The sequence below is a fragment of the Vulpes lagopus genome, chromosome 2 (assembly GCF_018345385.1).
Source record: "Vulpes lagopus strain Blue_001 chromosome 2, ASM1834538v1, whole genome shotgun sequence".
Classification (NCBI taxonomy): Eukaryota; Metazoa; Chordata; class Mammalia; order Carnivora; family Canidae; genus Vulpes; species Vulpes lagopus.
In genome coordinates this window covers 155,493,450-155,520,404 of record NC_054825.1, presented here as the reverse complement: position 1 = coordinate 155,520,404, position 26,955 = coordinate 155,493,450, and the positions used below count along the sequence as shown (strand labels likewise).

Genomic DNA, 26,955 nt, shown 5'->3' with positions numbered 1-26,955 from the left:
AGCCCTAAGGCCTCAAACCCCCCAGTGTTAGAAATAGCAGCCACCTGACCCCATGGGGTCACCGTCTGCACGTGCCCTGACTGCCAGCTCCCTAATCCCCTTGTTTGAATGGCAGTGAGTCTTACGAAGGTTTTTTTAAAATATTTTTTTGCTGTGGTAAATCTGTATAACGTAATATTCACCATTTCAATCATTTTTAAGTGTGTAATTCATTAGTATTCTGCTCATTCACGAGGCTTTGCTGCCATCACACCATCTGTTTCTACAACCTTCTTCATCCCAGGTCGAAAGTTCTCACTGAGAAATACTCCCTAGTCCCCCCCGCCCCCCCTCTGCTGATCCAGGCCCCATTACCATTTTTTCTCCTTTCTATGGAGTGTTGTCAAATCTCCAGGTCCCTCACGGAAGTGGGATCGGGTAGTGGTGGCCATTTCCTGGCTGGCGTGTTTCATTCAGCATAATGCTGCCAAGGTGTAGCTGTGTGGCCTCAGGGCATTACTCCTTTGGGGGCTGAGAAGTACATAGGGGGTACAGTCAGTAGTGTCGTCAGTCGTTTATCAGGGTCAGCATTTCGTGATGTACGTTTATCTTGAATCACTGTGTCGCACACCTTAAACTAATTTAGTATTTTATGTCAACCATGCTTCAATTAAAATTTTTTAAAGTTGGGGGATCCCTGGGTGGCTCAGCGGTTTAGCGCCGCCTGCATCGCAGGGTGTGATCCTGGAGTCCCAGAATCGAGTCCCATGTCAGGCTCCCTGCATGGAGCCTGCTTCTCCCTCTGCCTGTGTCTCTGCCTCCCCCCGCCTCTCTCTCTCTCTGTCTCTCATGAATAAATAAATAAAATCTTTAAAAAAAAATTTTTTTAAAGTCACTTCATTTTTTTCCCCAATTTTTTTTTATTGTGAAATGCATGACATCAAATCTGCCATCTTAACCATTTTCAAGTGCTAGCTTTAGGTACACTAAGCATTCATAATTGTTCAACCATCACCATGCATCTCCAGAATTTTTTCATCTTGCAAAACAGAGACTCTGTCCTCATTGGAAAGGAAGTAAAGGGGCCATGCCTGCACCCCTTCTGCAGCCCCTGGAAACCACAATTCTCCATGTGGATCTGACTGCTGTCAGTTCCTATGTAAGTGGGATCCTACAGTATTCATCCGCTTTGTGACTGGCTTGTGTCACTCATTATGTCCTCGAGGTTCATCCATGTTATACCATGTGTCCGAATGTCCTTCCTTTCTAAGGCTGAATAATACCCCAGTGTAGGTACACATCACATTTCATCCTTTTATCTCCTGATTCATACTTGGGTTGCTTCTCCCCATTAGCTGTTGTGAGCAGTGCTGCCATCAATAGGTGTGCAGGTACCACATTGAGTCCCTGCTGAATTTCATTTCTTTTGAAGGAATACCCAGAAATGGAATCACTGCATCTTGTAGTAATTCCATTTTTAACTTTTTGAGGAACCGCAAACTGTTTTGCACAGCAGCGGCAGCAGTTTGCATTCCGGGCAGCAGTGGGCGAGGGCTCGTGTCTCCTCATCCTCGCCAACATGTTTTATTTTCTGATTTTTTTTTTTTTAATAGTAGCCATCCTGATACCACTGTGGTATTTCACTGTGGCTTTACTATTTCCAAGATGATCAGGGATGTTGAGCCTCTTTTCATGCGCCTATTGGCCATTTGTAGACCATTAGGAAAATAGTAGTTCAGGTCCTTTGCCTGTCGGTTATTTGTTTTTGTTACTGAGTTTTAAGAGTTCTCTGTATTTTCTGGATTTTAATCTCTTATCAGATACGTAATCTGCAAATATTTCTTCCCATTCTGTGGATTGCTTTCTTACTGTGTATTTTTTTTTTTTTAGACTTATTTGAGAGAGAGAAACAGGAGTGGAGAGGAGGGCCAGAGGGAGAGGGAGAAGCAGAATCTCACTGATCAGGGCACCTGACGTGGGGCTTGATCTCAGGATCCCGGGATCATGACCTAAGGGGAAGGCAGATGCTAAACTGACTGAGCCACCCAGGTGCCCCTGGACAATGTCTTTTCATGCACAAAAGTTTTTTAATTTTCGTGAAGACCAATTTATCTACTTTTACTTTTGTGGACAGTGTCTTTGATGTCATAGCCAAGAAATTATTGCCAACTCCAGTGTTGTGAAACTTTCTCCCTGTTTCTTTCTAAGATTTAATAATTTTAGCTTTTATGTTTAGGCCTTTTATCCAGTTTAATTTCTGTATATGGTGTGAAGTAAGGGTATAGTTTCATGCTTTTGCATGTGGATAACGAATTTTCCCAGCACCATTTGTTGAAAAGACTCCCCTTTCCCCATGGAATGGACTTGGTGCTCTTGGTGACTATGAATTGACCATATTTGCAAAGGTCTATTGCAACCTTTGGTTGGTTCTCTGTTCTGTTTCTTGGTATATATGTTTGTCCTTTTTCCAGTATCACATCATTTTGATTTTCATATCTTTGTAGTAAGTTTTGAAATCAGGAAGTATGAGTCCTCCAACTTTGTTTTAATTTTTCAAGATTGTTTTGGTTATTGGGGGGGGGGGGTCCCTTGAGAATCCATATTAATTTTAGGATGGGTTTTTCTACTTCTTGAAAAAAAGGCCATTGGGAATTTAAGAGTGATTGCAATGAATCTGTAGATCACTTTGGGAAGTTTTGACAGTTACAATGTAAGTCTTTCAGTTAATGAGCATGGGGTGTTGATCCATTTATTTATGTCTTCTTTCATTTCCTTTGGTGGTGGTGTGTGGCTTTCAGTGTGTAAGTCATTCAATTCCTTGAAGTTATTCCTAAATATTTTATAATTTTTCTGCTATTGTAAATATAACTGCTCTAATTTCCTTTCAGATTGTTCATTGTTAGGGTATGGAAATGTAGCTGATTTTGTATCCTGCAACTCGCTGAATTCATGGATGAGTTGTGTGTGTTTTCTTTAGGGTCATCTACATGTAAGATTTTGTTGTCTCTGACCAGGAACCATTTTACTCCTTCCTTTCCAATATGGATACCTTTTTTCCATTGCCTCATTTCTCTGGCTAGAACTTCTAATATTATATTGAACAGAAGTGGCAGCAACAGGTATGCTTTTCTTGTTCCTGACCTTGGAGGAAAAGCTTTCAGACTTTCACTGTTGAGTATATAATGTTAGCTGTGGGTTTTCACATATGGTCTTTATAATATTGAGGGAATTCCGTTTGTAGTTTGTTGAGTGCTTTTGTTATGAAAGAGAGTTGGATTTTGTTAAATACTTTTTTCTGCATTAAATGAGATGATTGTAGGTTTCTTTATCCTTTATCTTGTTAATGGTGTATTATGTTGATTGATTTTCATGTTAAACCACCCTTGCATTAATTCCTGGGATAAATCCCACCTGATTATGGTGTACATACTCTTACGAATTCAGTTTGCTAATGTTTTATTGAGGATTTTTGCATAAATATTCATTGGGGTATCAGTCTGTAATTTCCTTGTGATGTATTTGTCTGGCCTTGGTAGCAGGTTAATGCTGGCCACAAAGAATGAGCTAGGAATTATTCCTGTCTTCAACTCCTGGCAGGGTTTGAGAAAGATTGGTGTTAATTCTTCTTTAAAAGTCTGGCTTCTCTTTGTTCAGAGGTTTTTGATTACTGATTCAATCTCACTACTTGTTATAGGTCTATTCTGATTCTCTATTTCCTCTTGAGTCAGCCTTGGTAGTTTTTCTGTTTCTAGGGATTTTTCTATTTCATGTAAATTCTCCAGTTTGGTAGCTAAAGCTTTGCCAATTTGCTGATTTTTTTCAAAGAATCGACTTTTGGTTTCATTTTTAATTTTCCTTTATTTTTTTCTTTATGACTTCCTATTCTCTACTTTATTTATCTTTATTATGGTGTACAGTTAGGTTATTGATTTAAGATCTTGTAGGCATTTACAGCTATAAATTTCCTTCTGAGAACTTCTTTTGCTTTATTTCGTAAACATTTATGTTTTGTGTTTCCTTCCCATTTGTCTCAGAAGTTATTTTCTAATTTGTCTTGTGATTATTTCTTTGACCCCTTGGATTGTTTGAGTATGTGCTTAGTTTCTGCATATATGCCAGTTTTCTAGTATTTTTTTAAAAGATTTTCTTTATTCATGAGAGACACAGAGAGGGAGGCAGAGACACAGGCAGAGGGAGAAGCAGACACTCAACCACTGACCCACCCAGGTACCCCTCTAGTATTTTTGTTGTTATTGACTTCTAATTTCATTCATTGTGTTAGAAAAGAGACTTTGTAGAATTTTTAAATGTTCAGGTTCGTATTATGTTTATATTTGTTTTATTTATTAGGACTTGTTTTGTGCCCTAATATATGGCCTATTCTGGAGAGGTTCCATATGCACTTGAAAAGAAAGTGTATCCTGAGACGCCTGGGTCGCTCAGCGGTTAAGTGCATCTGCCTTCAGCTCAGGGCATGATCCTGGAGTACCAGGATCGAATCTTACATCAGGCTCCCTGCATGGAGCCTGCTTGCTTCTCCCTCTGCCTCTGCCTCTGCCTAGGTCTCTGCCTCTCTCTTTCTGTGTGTCACATGAACAAATAAGTACAATATTTTTTTTTAAAAAGTGCATCCTGCTCTTGTTGGGTAGAGTTTTATTTGGGCTGATTGGTATATGTTGCTTTTCAGGTCCTCTCCTTATTGATCAGCCTCATTGTTCTAACCTTTATTAAAATTAAAGTTTATAATGGTTATTTTAGAACTGTCTGTTTCTCCTTTCAGTTCAATGTTTACATCATATAATTTGGGGCTTTGTTTTTAAGTGCATATCTAATTGTTGTACCTCAGTGGATCAAACCTTGTATCAATATATGGTGTTGTTCTTTGCCTCATAATCTTTTTGACTTAAAATCAGTATTGTCTGGTAATAAAAGAGCCACTTCAGCTCTCTTTTTCCATCTTTTTACTTGCAACTTCTTTGTGTTTTTGCATCTAAAGTGTGTCTCTGGGGTGGGTGCCTGGGTGGCTCAGTCAGTGAAGTGTCTGCCTTTGGCTCAGGTCATGATCCCGGGGTCCTGGGATCGAGCCCACGTCAGGCTCCCTGCTCAGTGGAGAGTCTGCTTCTTCCTCTCTCTCTCTCTCTCCTCCTCTCTGCTCATGCTTCTCTCTCTTTAAAAAAAATAGGAAAGAAAAATTGCAAAACTAATAAAAATAAAGTGAGTCTCTGGGAGCAGCATATAGATTGACCATGCCTGTTTACCCATTCTGTTAATCTCTGCTTATTAATTGGAAAGTTTAATACATTTGCATTTAAAATAATAAGGTAAAAGGAATTATGACTTTTAATTATTTGTTTTCTGTCTTATAGGTTTTTATTTCTCAGTTCCTCTAGTTATTGCCTTTTAAAATTTTAGTTGTTATTTTGTATTCTGTAATTTGTATTCCCTTCTTTACTTTGTTATATATTTTAGTTTTTTTCTAATTGATTCCCTTGGGGATTACAGTTAACATCTTAAACTTATAATGACCTAGTTTGAATACCAGCTTTGTTTCAATAGTATATAAACACTTTGCTCCTGTACATCTCCATCTCTCCCTCCCCTTTGTAATTTTCCCCTCACTGACTGAATTTTTATATGCTCTGTGCCCATGAACATAATTATTATTATTGTCTGATGCATTTACCCTTTAAATTATATAGGGAAAAACGAATTAGAACCAAAAGTACATGGGATGTCTGGGTGGCTCACTGGTTGAGCATCTGCCTTTGGCTCAGGACATGATTCCAGGTCCAGGGATCGAATCTCTTATCAGGCTCCCCACAAGGAGCCTGCTTCTCCCTCTGCCTGTGTCTCTGCCTCTCTCTGTGTGTCTTTCATGAATAAGTAAATAAATAATCTTTAAAAAATCCACATATAACTTGACTCCCCCAAAATTTAGCTGCTGATAGCCTTACCAATAACATGAACAGTTTATTAAGAAATATTTTTAAGAAATATTTTATGTTGTGTTATATACTGTACTCTTACAGTAAATTAAGCTAGAGAAAAAACATTATTAAGAAAAAAGTAAGAGAAAATACCTTTACAATAATGCACTATAAAAAAATCTACCTACAAGTAGACCTGTACAGTTCAAACCCATGTTGCTCAGAGCCAACTGTATATTTTAGCTTAAATCCATTATCTTAGTATATATTTTCTGTTTGTCCTATTTGTTCTGTGTTCCTTTTTCTCTCCTGTGTTCTTTCAGATTTGTTAGATATATTTTCTTATTCTTTTTTTCCTCCCACTATTAGCCTGAAAATTTTACTTTCTTTTAATGTTCATTTAAATGATTATTCCAAATACAATAGCATACCATCCTTAAATTATCACAGTCTAATTTTCTTTTACCCATTTCCTAGACAATGCAAAGACCATAAATCACTTTCATCAGTTTTACTCCCTTCCTAACATTTATTTTTTTCGATTCCAGGTTGGGTTTCAGTCTCACAATGTCTTTTTCATCAATCAATATTCACCGATATCTGCATATTTATTAATTGTGCTTTTTCATTTCTTCTTCTAATCTTCCCTCTAAGAGCATTTTCCTCCAGAATTTCCTTTAATGTATGTGTACCAGTGACTTATGTCTCAGTTTTTGTCTAAAAATGTGTTTTCAAAAAAGGAAGAATTATTTATTGATTTATTTGAGAGAGCGAGCAAACACATACATGAGGAGGGAAGGGGCAGAGGGATAGAGAATCCCCAACAGACGCCCCACTGAGCAAGGAGCCTTACATGGGGTTCGATCCCATGGCCCTGAGATCACGACCCAAGCAGAAACCAAGAGTCAGATGCTCAACCAGCTGATCCACACAGGTGCCCCATAAAAGTATCTTTATTTTATTGTCACTCTTGAAGGATATTTTTAATGGGTATAGAATTCTAGGTTAGTGACAATTTTCTTTAAGCACTGTGGCATTTTCATTCTGTTATTTGGCTTCCCTTCTTGTAAGTGAACTGCCAGCATGTTGTTCCTTTGAAAGATAATTCTTTTTCTTCTGGCTTCTAATAGTTTCGTTTTTGGAAGATTTATTATGAGATGCCTAAGAATATACATTTTTATTCCACTTAGACTTCATAGGGCTCCTTAACTCTGTGGTTTCATTTTTTGATCAAATTTGTATGTTTTTCTGCCATTACCTCGTGCCATACTGCTGACCTCCTCTCCTCCCCCTATTTTCCTCCTGAGACTCTAGTCCATATATAAGATCTTTTACTCTATCCTTGCTCTCTTAAATGTTTTCTCATTTTTTCTCTTTTGATACCTTATTCTGGATATTTTCTTCAGATTGTTTAGTTCACTAAATTATTCTCTGTGTCTGTACTGCTATTAACCCTGTCAATTGAGTTTTAATCTCCAGTTCCTGTGCTTTTTAAGATTTATTTATTTGGGAAAGAGAGAGGGAGATGGGGGAGGGGCAGAGAGAGGGGGAGAAAGAGAATCTCAAGCAGACTCCCTGCTGAGCTTGGAGCCTGACACCAGGCTCCATCTCACAACCCTGAGATTACGACCTGGGCTGAAATCAAGTTGGCTGCTTGAGCCACCCTGGTGCCCCCAGTTATTGTAATCTTTTAGTTGAAAATTTTATATTTGTTTTCTATACCCCATCCACATATGCTTTCTGTACTTCAAATATTTCTTTTCTTTTATTTTTTTTTCTTATCTAACTGCTATGGTTAGGACTTCCAGTACTATGTTGCATAAAAGTGGTGAGAGTGGGTCTCCTTGTCTTGTTCCTGATATTAGGGAAGAGCTCTCAGCTTTTCCCCACTAAATATGATGTTTGCTGTGGGTTGTTCATATGTGGCCTTTATGATCTCAAGGTATGTTAGCCCTAACCCCACTTTGTCGAGTTTTTTTCATGAATGGATGTTGGATTTTGTCAAATGGTTTTTCTCCATCGATTGAAATGATCATATGGTTTTTATGCATTCTCTTGTTGATGTGATGCATCGCGTTGATTGATTTCCATTTCCTGAACCACCCTTGCAACCCAGGAATAAATCCCACTTGATTGTGGTGAATAATTGTTTTTCTAATGTGTCCTTGGATTTGCTGTGCTAGTATTTGTTGAGGATCTTTGCACCTGTGTTATTAAGAGATATCGGCCTATAGTTCTCTAGCTTTGTGGTGTCATTATCTGGCTTTGGGATCAGGGTAATGCTGGCCTCATGGAGTGAATTTGGAAGTTTCCCTTCCTCTTCTATTTTTTGGAATAGTTTGAGAAGAATAGGGATTAACTCTTCTTTCAATGTTTGTAACACTCACCTGTGAAGCCACCTGGTCCTGGACTTTGGCTTGTTGGGAGTTTTTTGATTAGTGATGCACTTTCATTGTTGGTGATCAGTCTGTCCAAATTTTTTATTTCTTCCTGATTCAGTTTGGGGAGGTTGTTTATGTTTCTAGGAATGTATCCATTTCTTCTAGGTCGTCCAGTGTGTTGGCATGTAATCTTTCATAGTACTCACTTACAATCCTTTGTGTTTCCCTGGTGTTTGTTGTTCCTCCTCTTTTAATTCTGGTTTTGAGTTTCTCTGTCTCTCTCCTCTCTCTCTGTCTGTCTCTCTGTCTCTCTCTCTCTCAGTTGGGCTAAAGGTTTATCAATTGGTTGATCTTTTCAAGGAACAAGTTCCTGGTTTTATTGATCAGTTCTGTTGTTTTTTTTTTGTTTTGTTTTTGTTTTCATTTATATCTGCTCCCATCTTTATTATTTCCTTCCTTCTAGTGGTTTGGGTTTTGTTTGTTCCTCTTTTTCTAGCTCTTTTAGGTGTAAAGTTAGGTCATTTGAGGTTTTTCTTGCTTCTTGCAGGAGGCCTGTATTGCTCTCAACTTCCCTCTTAGAACACTTTTGCCGCATCCCAGTGATCTTGGATCCTTGTGTTTTTATTTTCATTTGTCTCCATGTACTTTTGGGTTTCCTCTTTGATATCTTGGTTGACCCGTTCATTGTTTAGTAGCATGTTATTTTGTCTCTACACCTTTGTGTTCTTTCCAGATTTTCTACTTCTGGTTGGTTCCTACTTTCACACCATTGTGGTTGGAAAGCTGCATGGAGTGACTGGAGTCTTTTTGAATTTGTTGAGATGTGTTGTGTGGCCTAATATGTGATCTCTTCTGGAGAATGCTCCATGTGTCTTGAAAAGAATGTGTGTGCTGCTGTCTGGGGATGGAGTGTCCAAATCTGTCTGTCACATCCATCTGGTCCAGTGATTCCCTATGACTTACTGTTTCTGTCCATTGAGGTCAGTGGGGTGTTACAGTCCAGCCAGACCAGATGTGTGCTTCTAGCCCAGTGCTGGGGCCGCAGCTGGACTGCTGTGTGTGGATCGTGTCCCCTGTCCCGGGGCAGGCGTCACTTTGTGGTTGGCCTGTCAGTGCTGCTTGCACACTGCTGGGCTGGTGGTGCTGCTTTAGAGGGGTTCTGCCAAGCATATACGGGGTGGGGGGCGCAGGTCTGCAGGAGAACTGGGGGCGGAGTGTGTGTGGGTAGCACATTTTGCAGGTGAGCTGGAGCGGGGGGTCAGAAGTGCTCAGGGCTGGTGCAGAAGCTGGGGTGGAGGTGGGCATCTGCAGAGGAGGCAGGCGGGGGCATGCTGTCGGCAGCAAACGGGGCGAGTGTCCCCATTGCCCTGGTTCCCAGAGGTGTCTGTGTATCCAGGGGGGAATAGCAGCCACAAGCTCATCCATTCTTGGGAAGGTTTCCGAGCCTCCGTGGCCCTGCAGCACCTGCTCTGAGATTAGCAGTCAGTCTTAGTGTAAACGCAGGGGTTTTTCAGACCGTGGCTTTTGCGCTGTGTGTGCTCAGCCGTTGGCTGTGCTGTCTCATCGGGGATCTCAACCTTTTAAAAGTTGAATTACCTCTTGATTACCGATGTGTGGGAGTCCATTATAGATCCTTTCCCATATTTACATGTTATGGATACATTCTATCCGTCAGTGGCTTGTCTTTCATTTCATTAAAATCTCTGCCATTTCACATTCACCATTTTAAAAGTGGGAAAAAAACAGAATGATTTGATTTCTTTGTCCTATATTAGGGATCTTCGCCTCTTTCAAATCTAGATATTCTCTTAGATTCCTGTGTTTTTTCTAGAACCGTCATTATTTTAGCTGCTTCATCAAGGCCTGCAAGCTACATCAAATTACCTGTACGGTTTGCTGGAGGGCTCAGGTAGTTTTCCTTCCCCTATATGCGTATCTGGTTGTGACAGCACCTTTCTTTCCACACTGAGTCACACAGATATTGGTCAGGTGGTCACATAGGTGTCAGTTCACTTCTGAACTGTTTTGTTACATTGAGCCATTCTCTCATCCCATGACGGTGCCACATCCCCTTAAGTCCTGCGGCTTTACTGTGTGTTTGGTACCAAGTTGGGTACAACCTTCCAAGAATTTGATTTTTTGAGGTGCCTGGGGAGCTCAGTCGGTGAAGCATCTGCCTTCAGCTCAGGTCATGATCCCAGGTTCCGGGATGGAGTCCCACATCTGGCTCCCTGCTCAGCAGGGAGTCTGCTTCTCCCTCTGCCTCTGCCCCTCCCCGTTCTCCTGCTCTTGGCCTCTCTTTCTCTCTCTCTCTCAAATAATAAATAAATTTTTTATAAAATAAAGAATTTGATTTTTATAGTTCCTTAATATTTCCATGTACGTTTTAGAAACGATGTCTTTCTTCTTAGTAGCCTGCTGGGATTTTGCCTGGGATCATATTGCGTTGGTCAACTGGGTGAAATCTGATGCGTTAGCAAAACTAAGTGTTCCTGTCAACATGACATCTGTTTCATTGTCTTTTTTTCTCTCAGCAAAGTGTTGTAGGTGTTACACATCTTTTATTAAATGTATCCCTAGGTAAGTGAAGTTTCAGAATCTGGAAACAACTGTATCCTTGGCTTCCCAGTTGTAGGGTGCAGTGCCAGGCTTGTACCTGTGTCCTGCCATCCTGCTACAGCCACTGGTTCTGGAAGTCTGTTAGTCTTGTCTCTAGGGTTTTCTCCAAACACAATCTTGTCCTCTGCATATGAAGCTGGTTTTCCTCTTTCTTTTCCAGTCTGTTCCTTTTCCCGCCTGGGCTGGCACCTCCCATGGCGGATGCCCAGGGAGCAGGGCGACCATGGGGAAGGGCGTTTGGCATTCCATGGCAGCGGAGATTTGGCTGCAGGTTCCATTGAGGCCCAACCAGTGGGGAGGCCTCCTCTAGCTGCACTCCCTGCTTCTGTGGAGAGGGTTGCCCGGGGTCCCTAGGGCAAGAGGCGTGATACCCACAGGGAGAGCCGCCTTGTCTTTCTGGGCCGACCCTACTTGGCTACGCCCTTCTTGCGGCTGCTTCACTACATCTGCCTGCACTTGGGGGGTTGAAGGCTGCTGGCCTGCATCTCTGTATCATTGTCATGCTGGTCTGTCCAGCTGTCTCTGCTCTCTCACCCCACCTTGTGTGCTTCTCCCTCTGAGGTATGGAGGTGGAGGGCCTGCCCTGCCACGGGCTCCTGGGCCTTGCTCCTTCCATTCAGGCCCTGACTGGTCCACAGCAGGCCCTTTGTGTGGTTATTCGCTGCGCCCATGGGGGTCCAGCCCCCCGGGGTCTGCTGTGGGCCCTGGACAGCCAGGCTGCAGCTCCAGGGAGACCGGGAGGGCGCTGGCTGCTTCTTGGTGCCAAGCCGTCACTCTGGCATCAGCCGCGGCAAGTCTGGGACTGACTCTGCTGAGGATACAGCATCTGTGGAGCCCTGGGGCCGACCGTGGGCAGCCACCTGTGCTTTCCTATTCTTGTCTTGTAGATGAATGTCCCTCGAGCAGCAGTGGGGATGCCGTGTCTGGCTCCAGCACCCGGCCCTCTGTGCACCGCAGCCGTTCCTGGAACCACCCCAGTCCTGCCCATGCCAGGTACTGCCCTTCCCAGCCTCGCGGCCTCGCGCTGCACACAGCCCCTGGGTCAGTACGGAATCCTCTTCCCTCCTCCGGTGTCCTGGGGGCCCTGGGCAGCCCGGGTGGATGGCCAGAGCCTCAGCCCTGGCCTAGGCTCGGGGGCAGCGGGCGTGCCTGCTCTGCCCATGTTCCTGCAGCCACCGGTGGTCAGCGTGCCTGGCCCTAGACTGCACATCACGTAGCTCTGTCTTAGCACTTGCGGCTGGAGTGCCAAGCCAAACAGTCCATAGTGACGGGGTTGTGGCTTGGCCTCCGGGTTCTGCCCCGCCTGCCCGGGGGTGCCTGGCGTGGGGGCCGGTGTGCGGGCAGCCATGCCTGCGTCCTGCACTGCAGCTGACCCCAGGTCCCTGTGGTCCACACTGGCAGCCTCCGCACCCACCTCCTGTGCTTGAATCGATGGTTAGAATGTTGTGCTCACCCTGTGGAAGTACAGTGCCTTGAATTCCAGCTTCTGTTCCCTGAAGGAAGGAGATGCTAAAAAAAAAAAAATCACATGTTGGAAAAGTTGTATATCATATTTACAGTTGGCTTGTGCAGTGATACCCAACCCATTTTAAGTCACAGAGATACGAATCATTTATAAATCGAAGGCAAAAGCCTGACCTTTAGGTTTCCATTGTAAACGAGGTCTCCCTGGGCTTCTCTGGCCACTGAGAGCAGATGGACACCTCCCACCTCCCCCTTCCCTGGCCGCAGGGCTCTGGGTCCTGCCCCCCAGTCACCCAGGGCTGCGTGGTGACCAGGACAACGTGTCGCTGGCGGCCATAGGGCTCTCAGGAGGGAACGTGAGCAGCTGTGTTGGGCTGTGCTGAGCTGCTGGAAAGTGTTCAATGAACTCCCACACCACGTTGACCCCAAGCCTGTGGGCACAGGCAGGCCTCCCACCCCGCCGAGACCGCATGGCTCCCTTGGTCCTGGGCTCTGCTGACCCTCCCTCCAGTTGCCCCTCCTTTGTTGTCACTCCCACAGAGGCCTGTGTCTCACTCGGCCGTGTGCATGCAGATCGCCCTGCCCGGGGGGCAGCATTGGGCCCCTGGGGATGAGGGGACTCGTCCAGCCGGGCCACACAGCCCTGGGAGCTCGAGTCCCCGTCTGAGGGCTGCCACCTGGCTGTGAGCCGGACAGTTGTGCTCCACTTTGGGCCCTCACCAGAACTGGCTAAATGATCTTAAGTGTATTATTCCATCAATTCAGTTAGAATTGAGTTTTCGAGGTGATGCGTGGTCTCAGCCGGGCACGATGCTGTAGTCAGAGATTTCTGTTCTCTGTAACGTGCCCTCGCTCCCTTGGGGGAGAATTTCGTGCACCTGATTCCCGAACGTGGCGGAGGCTGCCTTCTCTTGCTCCCCCACCCCCCGCTGCCCACCGCAGCAGAGGTGAGATCTGGGGTCCTGGCCTTGTACATGAATGGTCAGTGGCACGGAACCCCCAAGAGATTGTATCTATGAAGGAGAAAAATAAACATTTCTGCTTGAAAACAGTGTGGCGCCACCTCTCTTCCTTACCCCCCGCCCTCGTACAGCAAGCCAGCCAGGCTCCCGGGTGCAGCTCTACACACGGCTCCACCGCTACAGTGGACGCCTTGCCCAGGACGCCTGCGTACTGAATGCCAGCTGCCAAGCCGGCTCGGGGCAACAGCGGGGTGTTAGGAGGGATCCCCACTTTCTGCATGTGGCCCGGGACCCGAGGACCCAGCTCTGCTGGCCTCCAGGCCCATCTGCTCGGCTTCTGACCTCTCTAGACCTGAACTGCATGTAGTTCTTGGGGTGGGCTCTGCCTCGTGGAGGGCGTGAATCTCACGGCCACCTGAACGGTGCCCGACCCCTGTCCCCATGGGCTGACTGGAGAAAGCCGGGTTGGCAGTCACTCATCATGGCCAGAGCTGGGGGAGGTGGGCACCTTAGTACCTTCTCCTGGATCAGCACTGGGCTCACAGGGGCGGCTGGGGCACGGGCGTGTGTGGGGAGGACCCCCATGGCACTGGGCCTGTCTGCAGCCAGCTCACCCTTGAAAGGTCCGGCTCCCTAGTCTGGGCTCCTGCACGTGCTCCACAGGTGCTCAGACTGGGGTTTGCTGTGCCTCTTGCCCCTGCCCGCTGAGAGGCTGTCGGGCTTTGTGGCAGAGCTGCAGGAGGGAGGGCCCCTCTCAGAACCATTGCAGACCCCGCGGCCCCATCTGCCTGTCCGAGCACTGGCCCCGGGGTGCCTCAGGGCTGCAGCTTCTCTTGCTGTACCCGGGGAGCTGGACGCAGCACAAGCAGGTGCTGGGCGGCCCCATGTGGCCCTGGGCGGCGGCAAAGGCTGCCTGGGGTTGGCCCCACACGGTGTGAGGTCATGGGCCACTGGCTTCTCAGGAAGGATGACCTCTGATGATGGTGTTCCGCCTTCCAGGGCCTCATGTGGCCAAGCTGGGCCTGTAATGAGCTGTGGCGGTTTTGTTTTCTAGATTCTGAGAGTGAGAAGCCCGACTGAGCTCACGCAGGCCCGCCCGACCCCGACGCCAGGCCCTGTGTCATCACACGTGGAGAAGGCGAGTCCACGCCTCGTGTCCAGTTCACGCTGTTTTGTAACCACTTTCTAAGCATTTTTTATTCACAACTGGAAACACAAATGTAATGCAAGAATAAAGAATATTTTGGGGGAAAAGGGACTTTGGTTTTTCCAGCTCTGTCCTGTCTGGTGGCCCAAAACAGCAGGGAACACGGGAGGCCAAAGAGTGTCCCAGAGCAGCAACAGGACCAGGTCCAGGGGCCCTTGGGCTGAGGGGTTCCTGGCCCGCTGGTCAACTTCAGCATTTACCTGGTGCTTTACAGAGCACCTGTCAGCCCAGCATCCTCAGACGGATCCCACTTTGCCCAGATAAGGCCAAGGCCGAGGATGGTTTCCAGGCACCTTCCCCATCATGCCAGGGCAGCTCCGGAGTCACAGTGGCCATCTGTGCTGGTGGCCATCCCCTGGGCTCATGGGGATGAGTGGCTCACAGTGCCCAGCACGTGGCTCCACCCAGCATGCTGGCCTGGGACTCCCCCACTCCCCCACTCAGTCTCTGGCAGCTTGACACCCACGCTCTGGGCAAGGGGTCCCCAGAGCAGCCTACAACCTCTGGCTACAGTGCAGGGTGGGCTGCTTGCCAACGCAGGGCTGCGCCTCACTTGGGAAGTGGGAACCATGCCAGCAGCCTCAAGGACAGATAGAGGAAGATTGGCCACGTGGCTGGTGGTGGGGGTCTCAGGGGCTACCCTGGAGTCAGCTCAGAGGTCCCACTTGGGGGTCAGGACAAGGAACTGGAGCTTTGCTGTCTCTAACCTTGGGCAGCAGCACATGGGGCCCCGCCACCACACAGGACCTGCGGTTGTCACAGGGGACTTGTGTTCATAGTGAGCAAATGCCAGCCTCAGACTCTGCTCCTGGCCAGTGTTTGACGGGAGCAGAGCAGCACAGGCTTTGCGGAGACATGCAAGTGTGGCTCAGGGATGTGGCCGGGGACTGTCCCCCCGGCTCTCACCAGTTCTGCAGGCTGCTGCTCACATCGGGCTCCGCCTGCCCTGGCGCGGGCCTAGGCCTCCCCCCTCCCTGTGGCAGAGCGGACGGCCCAGGCGGCATCCTGTGTTTTCTTGTCCTTCTCGTCCCCGTCTGTGTGTGGCAGTTCCTTGTTTTCTGTCCGCAGTGGGAATGCACAGTTCACTTTTTCATCCTTTTAAGCGAGTAATAGCATAGGTGCCAATGGCAAATGTGACGGGAGTAGAAGGCTGAGGCCCAGGGGGCCGTGACCGTCTGCGCTTGCGCACAACGACAGGGGCCCGGGTTCCTTCAGAATCTAAGTGCACAGTGCCCAGGTTCCTACAGGTGATGGGTTGGAGATGGAACACCTGTTCACACCACAGCATGGGTGAGGGCTTACCCAGTACCCCCAGTGGACACCCTCTCTGGGGACCCCAAGAAGCAGTATCTGCCCCCCTCCCGCACTGGGGGACTGCTCTCTAGAAGCAACTCAATTGCCACGTTGATCAGCACAGGTGGAGTGAGGGATGGAGATGGCCATGGGCCAGCTGCCGCCCTAGGGAGGCCCCGCACACCCAGCAGGTCTCTGAAACCCCCAGGGTTAGCCTCTGCCCCCCACTGCTTCCCACCCTCTGGGGGCCCCTCAGCCTCCTGCTGCTCCAGGACTCCGCTCAGCCCTCAGCCTCTCTCCTCCACTGAGTTCTGTCACAAGGCCGGTGGGAACTCACCAGACCCCACAGGGGGCCTGTCTTGTCACACTTGGCTTTAAGCCTCAGGGGAGAACTCGAGCGTGTCCCACAACAGTCTTCAGCGAGGGCAGTGGTGAGCTGTGGCTGTTCATTGCTACTTACAGGGTTTTTAGAGTGGACCACACCTCCCACACCTGCCCCACACCTGCCCCACTCCTGTCTGCACCTGCCCACCCTGGTGCCCTCACAAGGTGGCTGGCCCAGCCCGGCTCTCCCAGGACAGGGATGGCACTATTGTCCAGGTTCACCAAGGTCCTTCTCTCAGGGCTAGCCGTGGAGCTGCCCCCTGCTCCCCATTCTCATTCTACCCTAGAGAGCACCCCCAGCCTGCTCTCCTGCAGCGCCTGCCATGGTCTATGTGCCTCTGCTCTGTGCCTCTGCTCCAGGTTGAATAGCTTAAGTTCTGAAATGTACATCTTATTAAGGGGCTGGTTGGTTCCCTATGACCTGGGAAAACCCAGTAAAACAAAAGAAAGCATCCCCCAGGGTTCCGAGCACGCTCGGCTATGCTATTCTAGCATTACATGTCTAGGTCATAAATAATTCTGTGCTCCAGCCTGGGAGTCCAGCCTTGATTTATTATGTTTCTTTGGGAAACAGCATCTCAGGCTGCCATCCCAGAATACCATATGGGGCGGCTTACACAACAAACCTGCCTCTCCCCAGTGCTGGAGGCTGCGGGCTAAGATCGGGTGCGAGCGGGCTGCTTTCCCCGGAGGCCTCTTTTCCGGGTGTGCACGGGAGGCCCTCTCACTCTGAGCTTGTGTGGCTTCTCTGTGTGTGTGGAAACAGTGTGTGAGCACTGCTCGCTCCTTCTGACGTGGGCATTCATTGTGTCAGATCAGGGCTACACCCAGAAGGCTGCATTGGACCTTAATTACTTCCGTAAAGGCCCCCTCCCCAGTGCAGCCAGCTGGGAGTTAGGCCATCAACATGTCATGTTGGAAACACAAACATTCGGTATCCAATGCATGGCTTATGGAATTGCTTTGATACACAGTCCATTTGTACAATGGAAACTGTATTTGTCTCCACTTGTGCACACATATTTTAAAATTAAATAAATACCAAGTACGTATGCACACGTGCATGCACACACACACACACACACACACACACACACACACACACTGGCCGAAGGGTGGAGGTCAAGATCTATTTCTGGCAGAAAACTGAAAGGAATCACCCACTGCTCCCTTTACTGGGCCCCACAAGAGCTCCTGGGAGATGGCACTGAGCATTGCTCCCCAACCCTGAAGCATCAGCATCGTGGACTGGAGGCCAGCGGCCAGTGGTGAACACAAGGCCAGCTGTGCAGGGCTAGTCGGTGCAGCAGCACTGAGAGCCACAAAGCTCCTGGTTTAGAACTCAAACGTACTAAACTTCCACGGAACCATGGAAGAGAGGAAGGGGGAACAAAGAACAAGTGAGATAAATAAAAATCAGATTGCCGGATGATAGGCCTAACACTAACCATATCTATAGACATTTTGTTATGCTATGTAAACAGTCTGATCACTTTCATAAATGGAAATCATCAAATTGGATGAAAAACCAACTACATGTTGCACACAATAAACTTATTTAACTATAAAGGCACATAATTAAGGTGAAAGGATTGACCAAGACCTACCATCCTAACATCAATCAATGGAGCGACTGTTAATATCCAACAATGCAAATTTCAGAGCCAAGCTTATTATGAGGGCAAAGATGATCATTTCATAATAAAAAGGGGTAACTCATCAAGAAAGCACAATTCAAAGCATTTGTGCTCTTGATAACAGTTTCCAAATACATGAGGAAAATACAAGTACAGGGAGAAATAACAAATCCACAATCACAGTCTGACATTTCAATGTCTCTCAAGTGATAGAAATTCATCGTAATAAAATCTGACCTCATTTTGGTGTATGACTGCTGACAACCTGTAAGCCCCACTCTCCCTCTTCCCCTTCCGGGCACATCTGGACCGAGATGAGAAGCTCAGGTGCTCCCTCCCTTGGCAGCACGGGAAATTCACACCAGGGGTGGAAGCCCTCATCCCTCCCCTCCCCTCTAACCACCACCAAAATCCCAAGGCAGACTTCTGAGGAAGATGGCACAGTAGGAGGATGCCGGGTTCACCTCACCCCAGGATACACCTAGATTAATCCACATGAGTGTAGATAACCCAGAAAATGACCCGAAGACTAGCAGGATAGACTCTCCACAGCTAAATGCAGAGAAGAGGCCACAGTGAAGCGGGTAGGGAGGGCAGAGACATGTTGGGAGCCAAATGGACCTGCAGAACTATCTACAGGATGGAGAGATGCCGGAGGAGGGGAAGGAACCAGATCCTACACCAGACACCTCAGGCACGGGTGACCTGCATGAGGAAGATGAACCGCCATGACACTGGCTTAGAAAATAAGAGGGGCTGACTTAAGGAATTCTTACACTCTCCCTGCACCCTTCTGTGGACCTGCCACTCCTGCTACATGCTCGGCAGAACCCCTCTAAAGCAGCGCCACCAGCCCAGCAGTGTGCAAGCAGCACTGACAGGCCAACCACAAAGTGACGCCTGCCCCGGGACAGGGGACATGATCCACACACAGCAGTCCAGCTGCAGCCTCAGCACTCAGCTAGAAGCGCACATCTGGTCTGGCTGGACTGTAACACCCCACTGACCTCAATGGACAGATCATCCAAACAGAAAGTCATAAGGAATCACTGGACCAGATGGATGTGACAGACAGATTTGGACACTCCATCCCCAGACAGCAGCACACACATTCTTTTCAAGACACATGGAGCATTCTCCAGAAGAGATCACATATTAGGCCACACAACACATCTCAACAAATTCAAAAAGACTCCAGTCACTCCATGCAGCTTTCCAACCACAATGGTGTGAAAGTAGGAACCAACCAGAAGTAGAAAATCTGGAAAGAACACAAAGGTGTAGAGACAAAATAACATGCTACTAAACAATGAACGGGTCAACCAAGATATCAAAGAGGAAACCCAAAAGTACATGGAGACAAATGAAAATAAAAACACAAGGATCCAAGATCATTGGGATGCGGCAAAAGTGTTCTAAGAGGGAAGTTGAGAGCAATACAGGCCTCCTGCAAGAAGCAAGAAAAACCTCAAATGACCTAACTTTACACCTAAAAGAGCTAGAAAAAGAGGAACAAACAAAACCCAAACCACTAGAAGGAAGGAAATAATAAAGATGAGAGCAGATATAAATGAAAACTAAAAAAACAAAACAAAACAAAACAAAAAAAACAACAGAACTGATCAATAAAACCAGGAACTTGTTCCTTGAAAAGATCAACCAATTGATAAACCTTTAGCCCAACTGAGAGAGAGAGACAGAGAGACAGACAGAGAGAGAGAGGAGAGAGACAGAGAAACTCAAAACCAGAATTAAAAGAGGAGGAACAACAAACACCAGGGAAACACAAAGGATTGTAAGTGAGTACTATGAAAGATTACATGCCAACACACTGGACGACCTAGAAGAAATGGATACATTCCTAGAAACATAAACAACCTCCCCAAACTGAATCAGGAAGAAATAAAAACTTTGGACAGACTGATCACCAACAATGAAAGTGCATCACTAATCAAAAAACTCCCAACAAGCCAAAGTCCAGGACCAGGTGGCTTCACAGGTGAGTGTTACAAACATTGAAAGAAGAGTTAATCCCTATTCTTCTCAAACTATTCCAAAAAATAGAAGAGGAAGGGAAACTTCCAAATTCACTCCATGAGGCCAGCATTACCCTGATCCCAAAGCCAGATAATGACACCACAAAGCTAGAGAACTATAGGCCGATATCTCTTAATAACACAGGTGCAAAGATCCTCAACAAATACTAGCACAGCAAATCCAAGGACACATTAGAAAAACAATTATTCACCACAATCAAGTGGGATTTATTCCTGGGTTGCAAGGGTGGTTCAGGAAATGGAAATCAATCAACGCGATGCATCACATCAACAAGAGAATGCATAAAAACCATATGATCATTTCAATCGATGGAGAAAAACCATTTGACAAAATCCAACATCCATTCATGAAAAAAACTCGACAAAGTGGGGTTAGGGCTAACATACCTTGAGATCATAAAGGCCACATATGAACAACCCACAGCAAACATCATATTTAATGGGGAAAAGCTGAGAGCTCTTCCCTAATATCAGGAACAAGACAAGGAGACCCACTCTCACCACTTTTATGCAACATAGTACTGGATGTAGAGAAGAAAAAGAAATAATGGAATCTAAATTGGTAAGGAAGATGATGACAAGAAACTACATACAGAAAACCCTAATGATTACACACACATGCCCACTAGAGCTGATAAACCAATGAAGTCAAGTCCCAGCCTACAAAATCAATCTACAGAAATCTGCTGCATTTCTACACAATAATAGTGAAGTAGTATAATAAGAAAATAAGAAAACAGCCCCATTTACAATTGCACCAAAAAAGAATGAAACACCTAGGAATAAACTAAACCTAGGAAGTGAAAGACCTGTACTCTGAGAACTATGAAACAAGGGTAAAAGAAACTGAAGGTGACACAAATGGAAAGATGTTCCATGCTCATGGATTGAAAGAACAAATATTGTTAAAATGTCCATACCACCCCTAAGCAATCTACAGATTTAATGCAATCCGTATCAAAACACCAACAGCATTTTTCATGGAACTAGAACAAACAATCCTAAAATTATTATGGAACCACAGAAGATCCCAAATAGCTGAAGCAATCTTGAAAAAGAAGAATGAAACTGGCAGTATCACAATTCCAAACTTTAAGTTGTACTACAAAACTATAGTAATCAAAACAGCATGGTACTGGCATAGACACGGATACATTGATCAGTGGTACAGAAGAGAAACCCAGAAATAAACCCACAATTATATGATCAATTAATCTTCAACAATGAAGGCAAGAATATGCTATTGGATAAAGACAGTCTTCTCAACAAATGGTGTTGTAAAGACTACAGGCAATGGTGTTGGACAGTTACATGCAAAAGAATGAAACTGGACCACTTTCTCACAATTTGCACAAAAGTAACTCAACATGGATGAAAGGCCTAACTGTGAGACCTGAAACCATAAAAAATCCTAGAAGAGAACAAAGGTAGCAATGTCTCTGACATTGGCCATAGCAACATTTTTCTAGATATGCCTCCTGAGGTAGGGAAACCAAAGCAAAAATAAATGATTGGGACTACACCAAAATAGAAAGTTTACTGACAGTAAAGGAAACAGTCAACAAAACTAAAAGGCAACCTTCAGAATGGGAGAAAATGTCTGCAAATGACTTATCCAATAAAGGGTATCCAAAATATATAAAGAACTTATAAAACTCAACACCCAAAAGTAAATAACCCAATTAAAAATCAGCAGAAGGTATGAGCAGACATTTCTTCGAAGAAGACATCTAGATGGCCAACAGATATGTGAAAAGATGCTCAACATCACTGATCATCAGGGAAATGCAAATCAAAACCACAATGAGATACAACCTCACACTTGTCTGAATGGCTAAGATCAAAAACACAAGAAACAAGTGTTGATGAGGATATGGAGAAAGTAGAGCTCTCATGCACTGTCTGTTGGTGGGGATGCAAACAGGTGCAGCCACTCTGGAAAACAGGATGGAGCTTCCTCAAAAAACTGCAAGTAGAATTACCTTATGATCCAGTAATTCCACTACTGGGTATTTACCCAGAGAATATGAAAACACTAATTATTTTTTTTAAAGATTTTATTTATTTATTCATGAGAGAGAGAGAGAAAGAGAGAGAGAGACAGAGACACAGGCAGAGGGAGAAACAGGCTCCATGCCAGGAGCCCGATGTGGAACTTGATCCCGGGGCTCCAGGATCACACCCTGGGCCAAAGGCAGGCGCTAAACCACCGAGCCACCCAGGGATCCCCGAAAACACTAATTTTTTTTTAATTAATTTTTATTGGTGTTCAATTTACCAACATACAGAAAAACACCCAGTGCTCATCCCATTAAGTGTCCACCTCAGTGCCCGTCACCCATTCCCCTCCAACACCCGCCCTCCTCCCCTCCCACCACCCCTAGTTCGTTTCCCCGAGTTAGGAGTCTTTATGTTCTATCTCCCTTCCTGATATTTCCCAACATTTCTTTTCCCTTCCTTTATATTCCCTTTCACTATTATTCATATTCCCCAAATGAATGAGAACATACACTGTTTGTCCTTCTCCGATTGACTTATTTCACTCAGCATAATACCCTCGAGTTCCATCCACGTTGAAGCAAATGGTGGGTATTTGTCGTTTCTAATTGCTGAGTAATATTCCATTGTATACATAAACCACAGCTTCTTTATCCATTCATCCCGAAAACACTAATTAAAAACATGTATGAACCTCTGTTTTCTGCAGCATCATTTACAGTAGACAAATCATGGAAGCAGCCCAAGTGTCCATCAGTAGATAAATGGATAATGAAGATGTGGTCTACATATATATACAATGGAATATTAGCCTAAAAAAGAGTGAAATCTTGCCTTTTGCAACAACATGGATGGATCTAGAGGGTATAATGCTAAGTGAAATAAGTCAGAGAAAGACAGATACAATATGATTTCACTCAATGGTATTTAAAAAAAAAAAACAAAGGGGAAAAAAAGAGACAAACCAAAAAACAGACTCTTAACTATGAAGAAGAAACTGATGATAACCACAGTGGAGGTGGGGTGGAGGGATGGGTGAAATAGGTAAGGGCAATAAAGAGTATTCTTATCATTATGAGCCCCATATAATGTATTGAATTGTTGAATCACTATACTGCACCCCTGAAAATAATAACACTGTATGTTAACTATACTAGAATTAAAAAAAAAAGTCCTAATCCAGTTTCCCATTCATGCTCCCTCAATCCATTCTGGACCTGAAAGCCTTACTATTTGAGTAACAAACCTTTCATTCTCTCCAAATGGGTGGTGTGTGTGTGTGTGTGTGTGTGTGTGTGTGTGTGTGCGTGTGCACATGCACATACGCATCATCAGCCTCAACATCTGAACCAAATTTTGGGTGGATGTGCCTCCTGTTCCCATGGAGTGACCATAATAATCAGTAAGAACACAGAAAACATGAACACCCTTCTCATCCAGCTTGGCCTGACTGACATTTCTAAAACACTTCACCCACAGCAAAACACACATTTTTTTTTTTAATGTATATACAATCCATGTTATCATGACAGGCCATATGCTATGCTACAAAAATAAGTGACAATAAATTCTTTTATTTATTCATTCATTCATTCATGAGAGACACAGAGAGAGAGAGAGGCAGAGACACAGGCAGAGGGAGAAGCAGGCTCCATGCAGGGATCCTGATGCGGGACTTGATCCTGGGACTCTGGGATCACACCCCAAGCCAAAGGCAGACACTCAACCACTGAGCCACCCAGGCATCCCAACAATAAATTCTAAAGTATTCAAGTGAGGGATCCCTGGGTGGTGCAGCGGTTTGGCGCCTGCCTTTGGCCCAGGGCGTGATCCTGGAGACCCGGGATCGAATCCCACGTCGGGCTCCCGGTGCATGGAGCCTGCTTCTCCCTCTGCCTGTGTCTCTGCCTCTCTCTCTCTCTCTCTCTGTGACTATCATAAATAAATAATAAAAAAAAATTTTAAAAAAAGTATTCAAGTGACATGAATGTTGTTCTCTGACCAGAATTGAATTAAATTAGAAATCAAGAACATAAAAAAAAAAAAAAAAAAAAAAGAAATCAAGAACATATCTCTGAAAATACCCATATATTTGGAAATGAGATTACATACTTTTAAATAACCCATGGATTGAAGAAGGAATCAGAGGTAGAGTCAGGAAAAAAAAATTTTTACTTGAGGAAAATGAAAACGCAACATACCAAAACTGGTGAGATGCTGCTAATGCAGGACTTAGGAGGAAATGGATAGCACTAAACCTGTATTGGGAAAGAAAGGAAGATCAAGCAACTCGTCTTCTACCTTCAGTAACTAGCAAAAGAAGAAATTAAATCCAAAGTAAGCATAAAATAATAAAAATCAATAAAATAGAAAACAGGAAAACAGTAAAGATTGTCAATGTAACCAAAGCCTGGTATGTGAGAAACTCTAAAACTGAAAAACTACTAGATTAGGAAAAAAAAAAAGACACATTACCAGTATCACAAATGGGAGGTGCCATCAAGACTAGTTATAGATATTAAAAGCTTGTAAAGGATTATTATATATATCTTTATGCCAATAAATTTGACAACTTAGATGAAATGGACAAATTACTTGAAAGACACATATCACCAAAGCTTACTTAAAAAGAAATAGATAACCTGAATAGCCCTATATGAATAGCCCTATGAAATAGATGGTTCTATCTGTGGTTGTGGTTAAAAACCTTCCCATAAAACAAAAAACAGTAAACAACAACTCCAGGCACAGATGGTGTCACTGATGAAATTCCTCTAGATATTTCAGAGAAAAATAATCCAAATTCTAGACAAATTCTTTCCAATAATTCTCCTGCTCTCATTCTATGACAAACATATTAAAATTGCACAAAACTTAGAGCCAATATCCTTCATGATCAAAGATAGAAAAAAAATCTAAAGAAAATATTAGCAAACTGAATGCAGCACTATATGAAAAGGATAATACTTTAAGACTAAGTAGGATTTGTTCCAGTAAATTTTTAAAAAGATTTTATTTATTTATTCATGAGAGACACATAGAGAGTCAGAGACACAGGCAGAGAGAGAAACTGGCTCCCAGTGGGGAGCTCAATGTGGGGCTCGATCCCGGGACCTCAGGGTCACGCCCTGAGCCAAAGATAGACGCTCAACCACTGAGCCACCCAGGCACCTCGGTCCCAGTAATTCATGGATAGTTCAACTTTCAAAAATTAATATTACATTAGCAGTTATAATAACACCAAAAACTATGAAATATTTAGGGATAAATCAAACAAAAGATACCTATCATTAACTTGAGAGAAATAAACAAACAAAACTCTTACAAATGAGAGACATGCTGAGTTCATGGTTGGAAGACTCAGTGTTGTTAAAATGTTAATTCTTTCCAAATTGATCTACAGATTCATGTAATCCCAACCAAACTCCCAGCAGGCTTCTATATAGACATTAGCAAGCTGGTTCTAAAATGCACATAGGAAAGCAAAAGACCTAGATCAGCCAAAGCAACCTTGAAGTTGAGCAAAGTTGGAGGAATAACTACCAGATTTTAAAGCATCGTGAAGCTGCAACAGTAATGAGATCAAGAAAGGTTAGTAAATCAACGGAGCAAAGTAAGGGATTCAGAAACAGACCTACACATATATGACATGAATCACAAGGGCAATTCAGTGAAGGAAAGATAAATTTTTCAATAAATGGCACTGGATTGGTTGGATATCCATGTGTAAAAAAATAACACTTTGATCCATACTTGACCAAATATAAAAATCAAGTCAAAATGGACCACAATCACAAATATAAAACCTGAAAGTGTCAGACTTTAAAAGAAATGAGAGGGACGCCTGGGGGGCTCAGTCAGTGCAGTGTCTGCCTCTGGCTCAGGTCATGATCCTCAGGTCCTGGGATTGAGTCCCCCATCCCACTCCCTGCTCAGAAGGGAGTCTGCTTTTCCCTCTGCCTCTGCTCGTGTGTTCTCTCTCTCTCTCTGTATATCAAATAAATAAAATCTTTTTAAAAAAGAAATGAGAAAAAAATCTTTATGACTTGAGCCAGGCAAAGATGTATTAAATCCTGCACATTTTTAAAAAAACTGATGAATTGGAATTCACCAAAGTTAAACACTTTTCTTCAAAGACAGTGGTAAAAGACAAGCCACACACTGACATCCAATAAAGAACTTGTATCCAGACACAAAGAATTGTAAAAATGCAACAATTAGAACATAAACCAATTATTTTTAAATGAGCAAAGGATTGGGACGCCTGGGTGGCTCAGCGGCTGAGCGTCAGTCCTGAGCGTTTGGCTCAGGGTGTGGTCCCAGAGTCCGGGGATCGAGTCCCACATTGGGCTCCCCGTATGGAGCCTGCTTCTCCCTCTGCCTATGTCTCTGCCTCTCTCTCTCTGTCTCATGAATAAATAATTTTTTTTTTTTAATGAGCAAAGGATTCACATTGAAACTTCATCAAAGACAAAATGCAAATAGCAAACAAGCACATGAAGCATTTCTCAATCAATCCTCATGAAGGAAATACAGATTAAACCCTGGGGAGCCAGCACCGCACACAGATGCAATGGCTTAAAGGAAGAACACGGAGCCCCCTGAGGGAGAGGAGGAGGGACCCACAGGCGGCGGGTGGCCGTGCAGGAGGGAGTCCACTCCTGGGCTTTGCCTGACAGAAATGAGAGCACAAGTCGGCACAGACGTGATTACAGCTGTGGCCGCCGGTGCCCTGTTCGGGAGCCGCGACCTGGGACTGCCACCTGCAGACGGCCCGACACCTGACCCTGCTCTGCGGCAGCAGGAAGCATCAGCCCATGAGCCTTGCGATGGGGTCCATCTCCCTGAGGCTGAGCCATGCAGCTCAACACACGGGGCCCCTGGTGGGCCCCCCATCCCGCCCTGCAGGGGGCTGGATGGGTGCTTCTGCAACTGAGCCCTGAGCCCGCTCACAGCACTCGTGTCACCCACGTACCTGGATGTGAAAACCACCTTTGTTCTTTTAACATGCATGTCATGGATGATGGGGCCAGCAAAGCCACAACCA

The 26,955-nt window shown here is 45.0% G+C and overlaps 1 protein-coding gene across 4 annotated transcripts in view; it reads left to right on the top strand.

Moving 5' to 3' along the window:
* Positions 1–14,586, top strand: part of WNK2 (WNK lysine deficient protein kinase 2) — a 100,409-nt gene extending 85,823 nt beyond the window's left edge. For all 4 annotated transcript variants that reach the window (XM_041743984.1, XM_041743983.1, XM_041743982.1 and 1 more), the window contains 2 exons: positions 11,794–11,899; positions 14,387–14,586. In XM_041743984.1, the coding sequence (XP_041599918.1) occupies positions 11,794–11,899; positions 14,387–14,412 (132 nt within the window). In that variant the 3' untranslated portion in view covers positions 14,413–14,586. The remainder of the gene's footprint in view (positions 1–11,793; positions 11,900–14,386) is intronic.
* Positions 14,587–26,955: the final 12,369 nt, after the last annotated feature.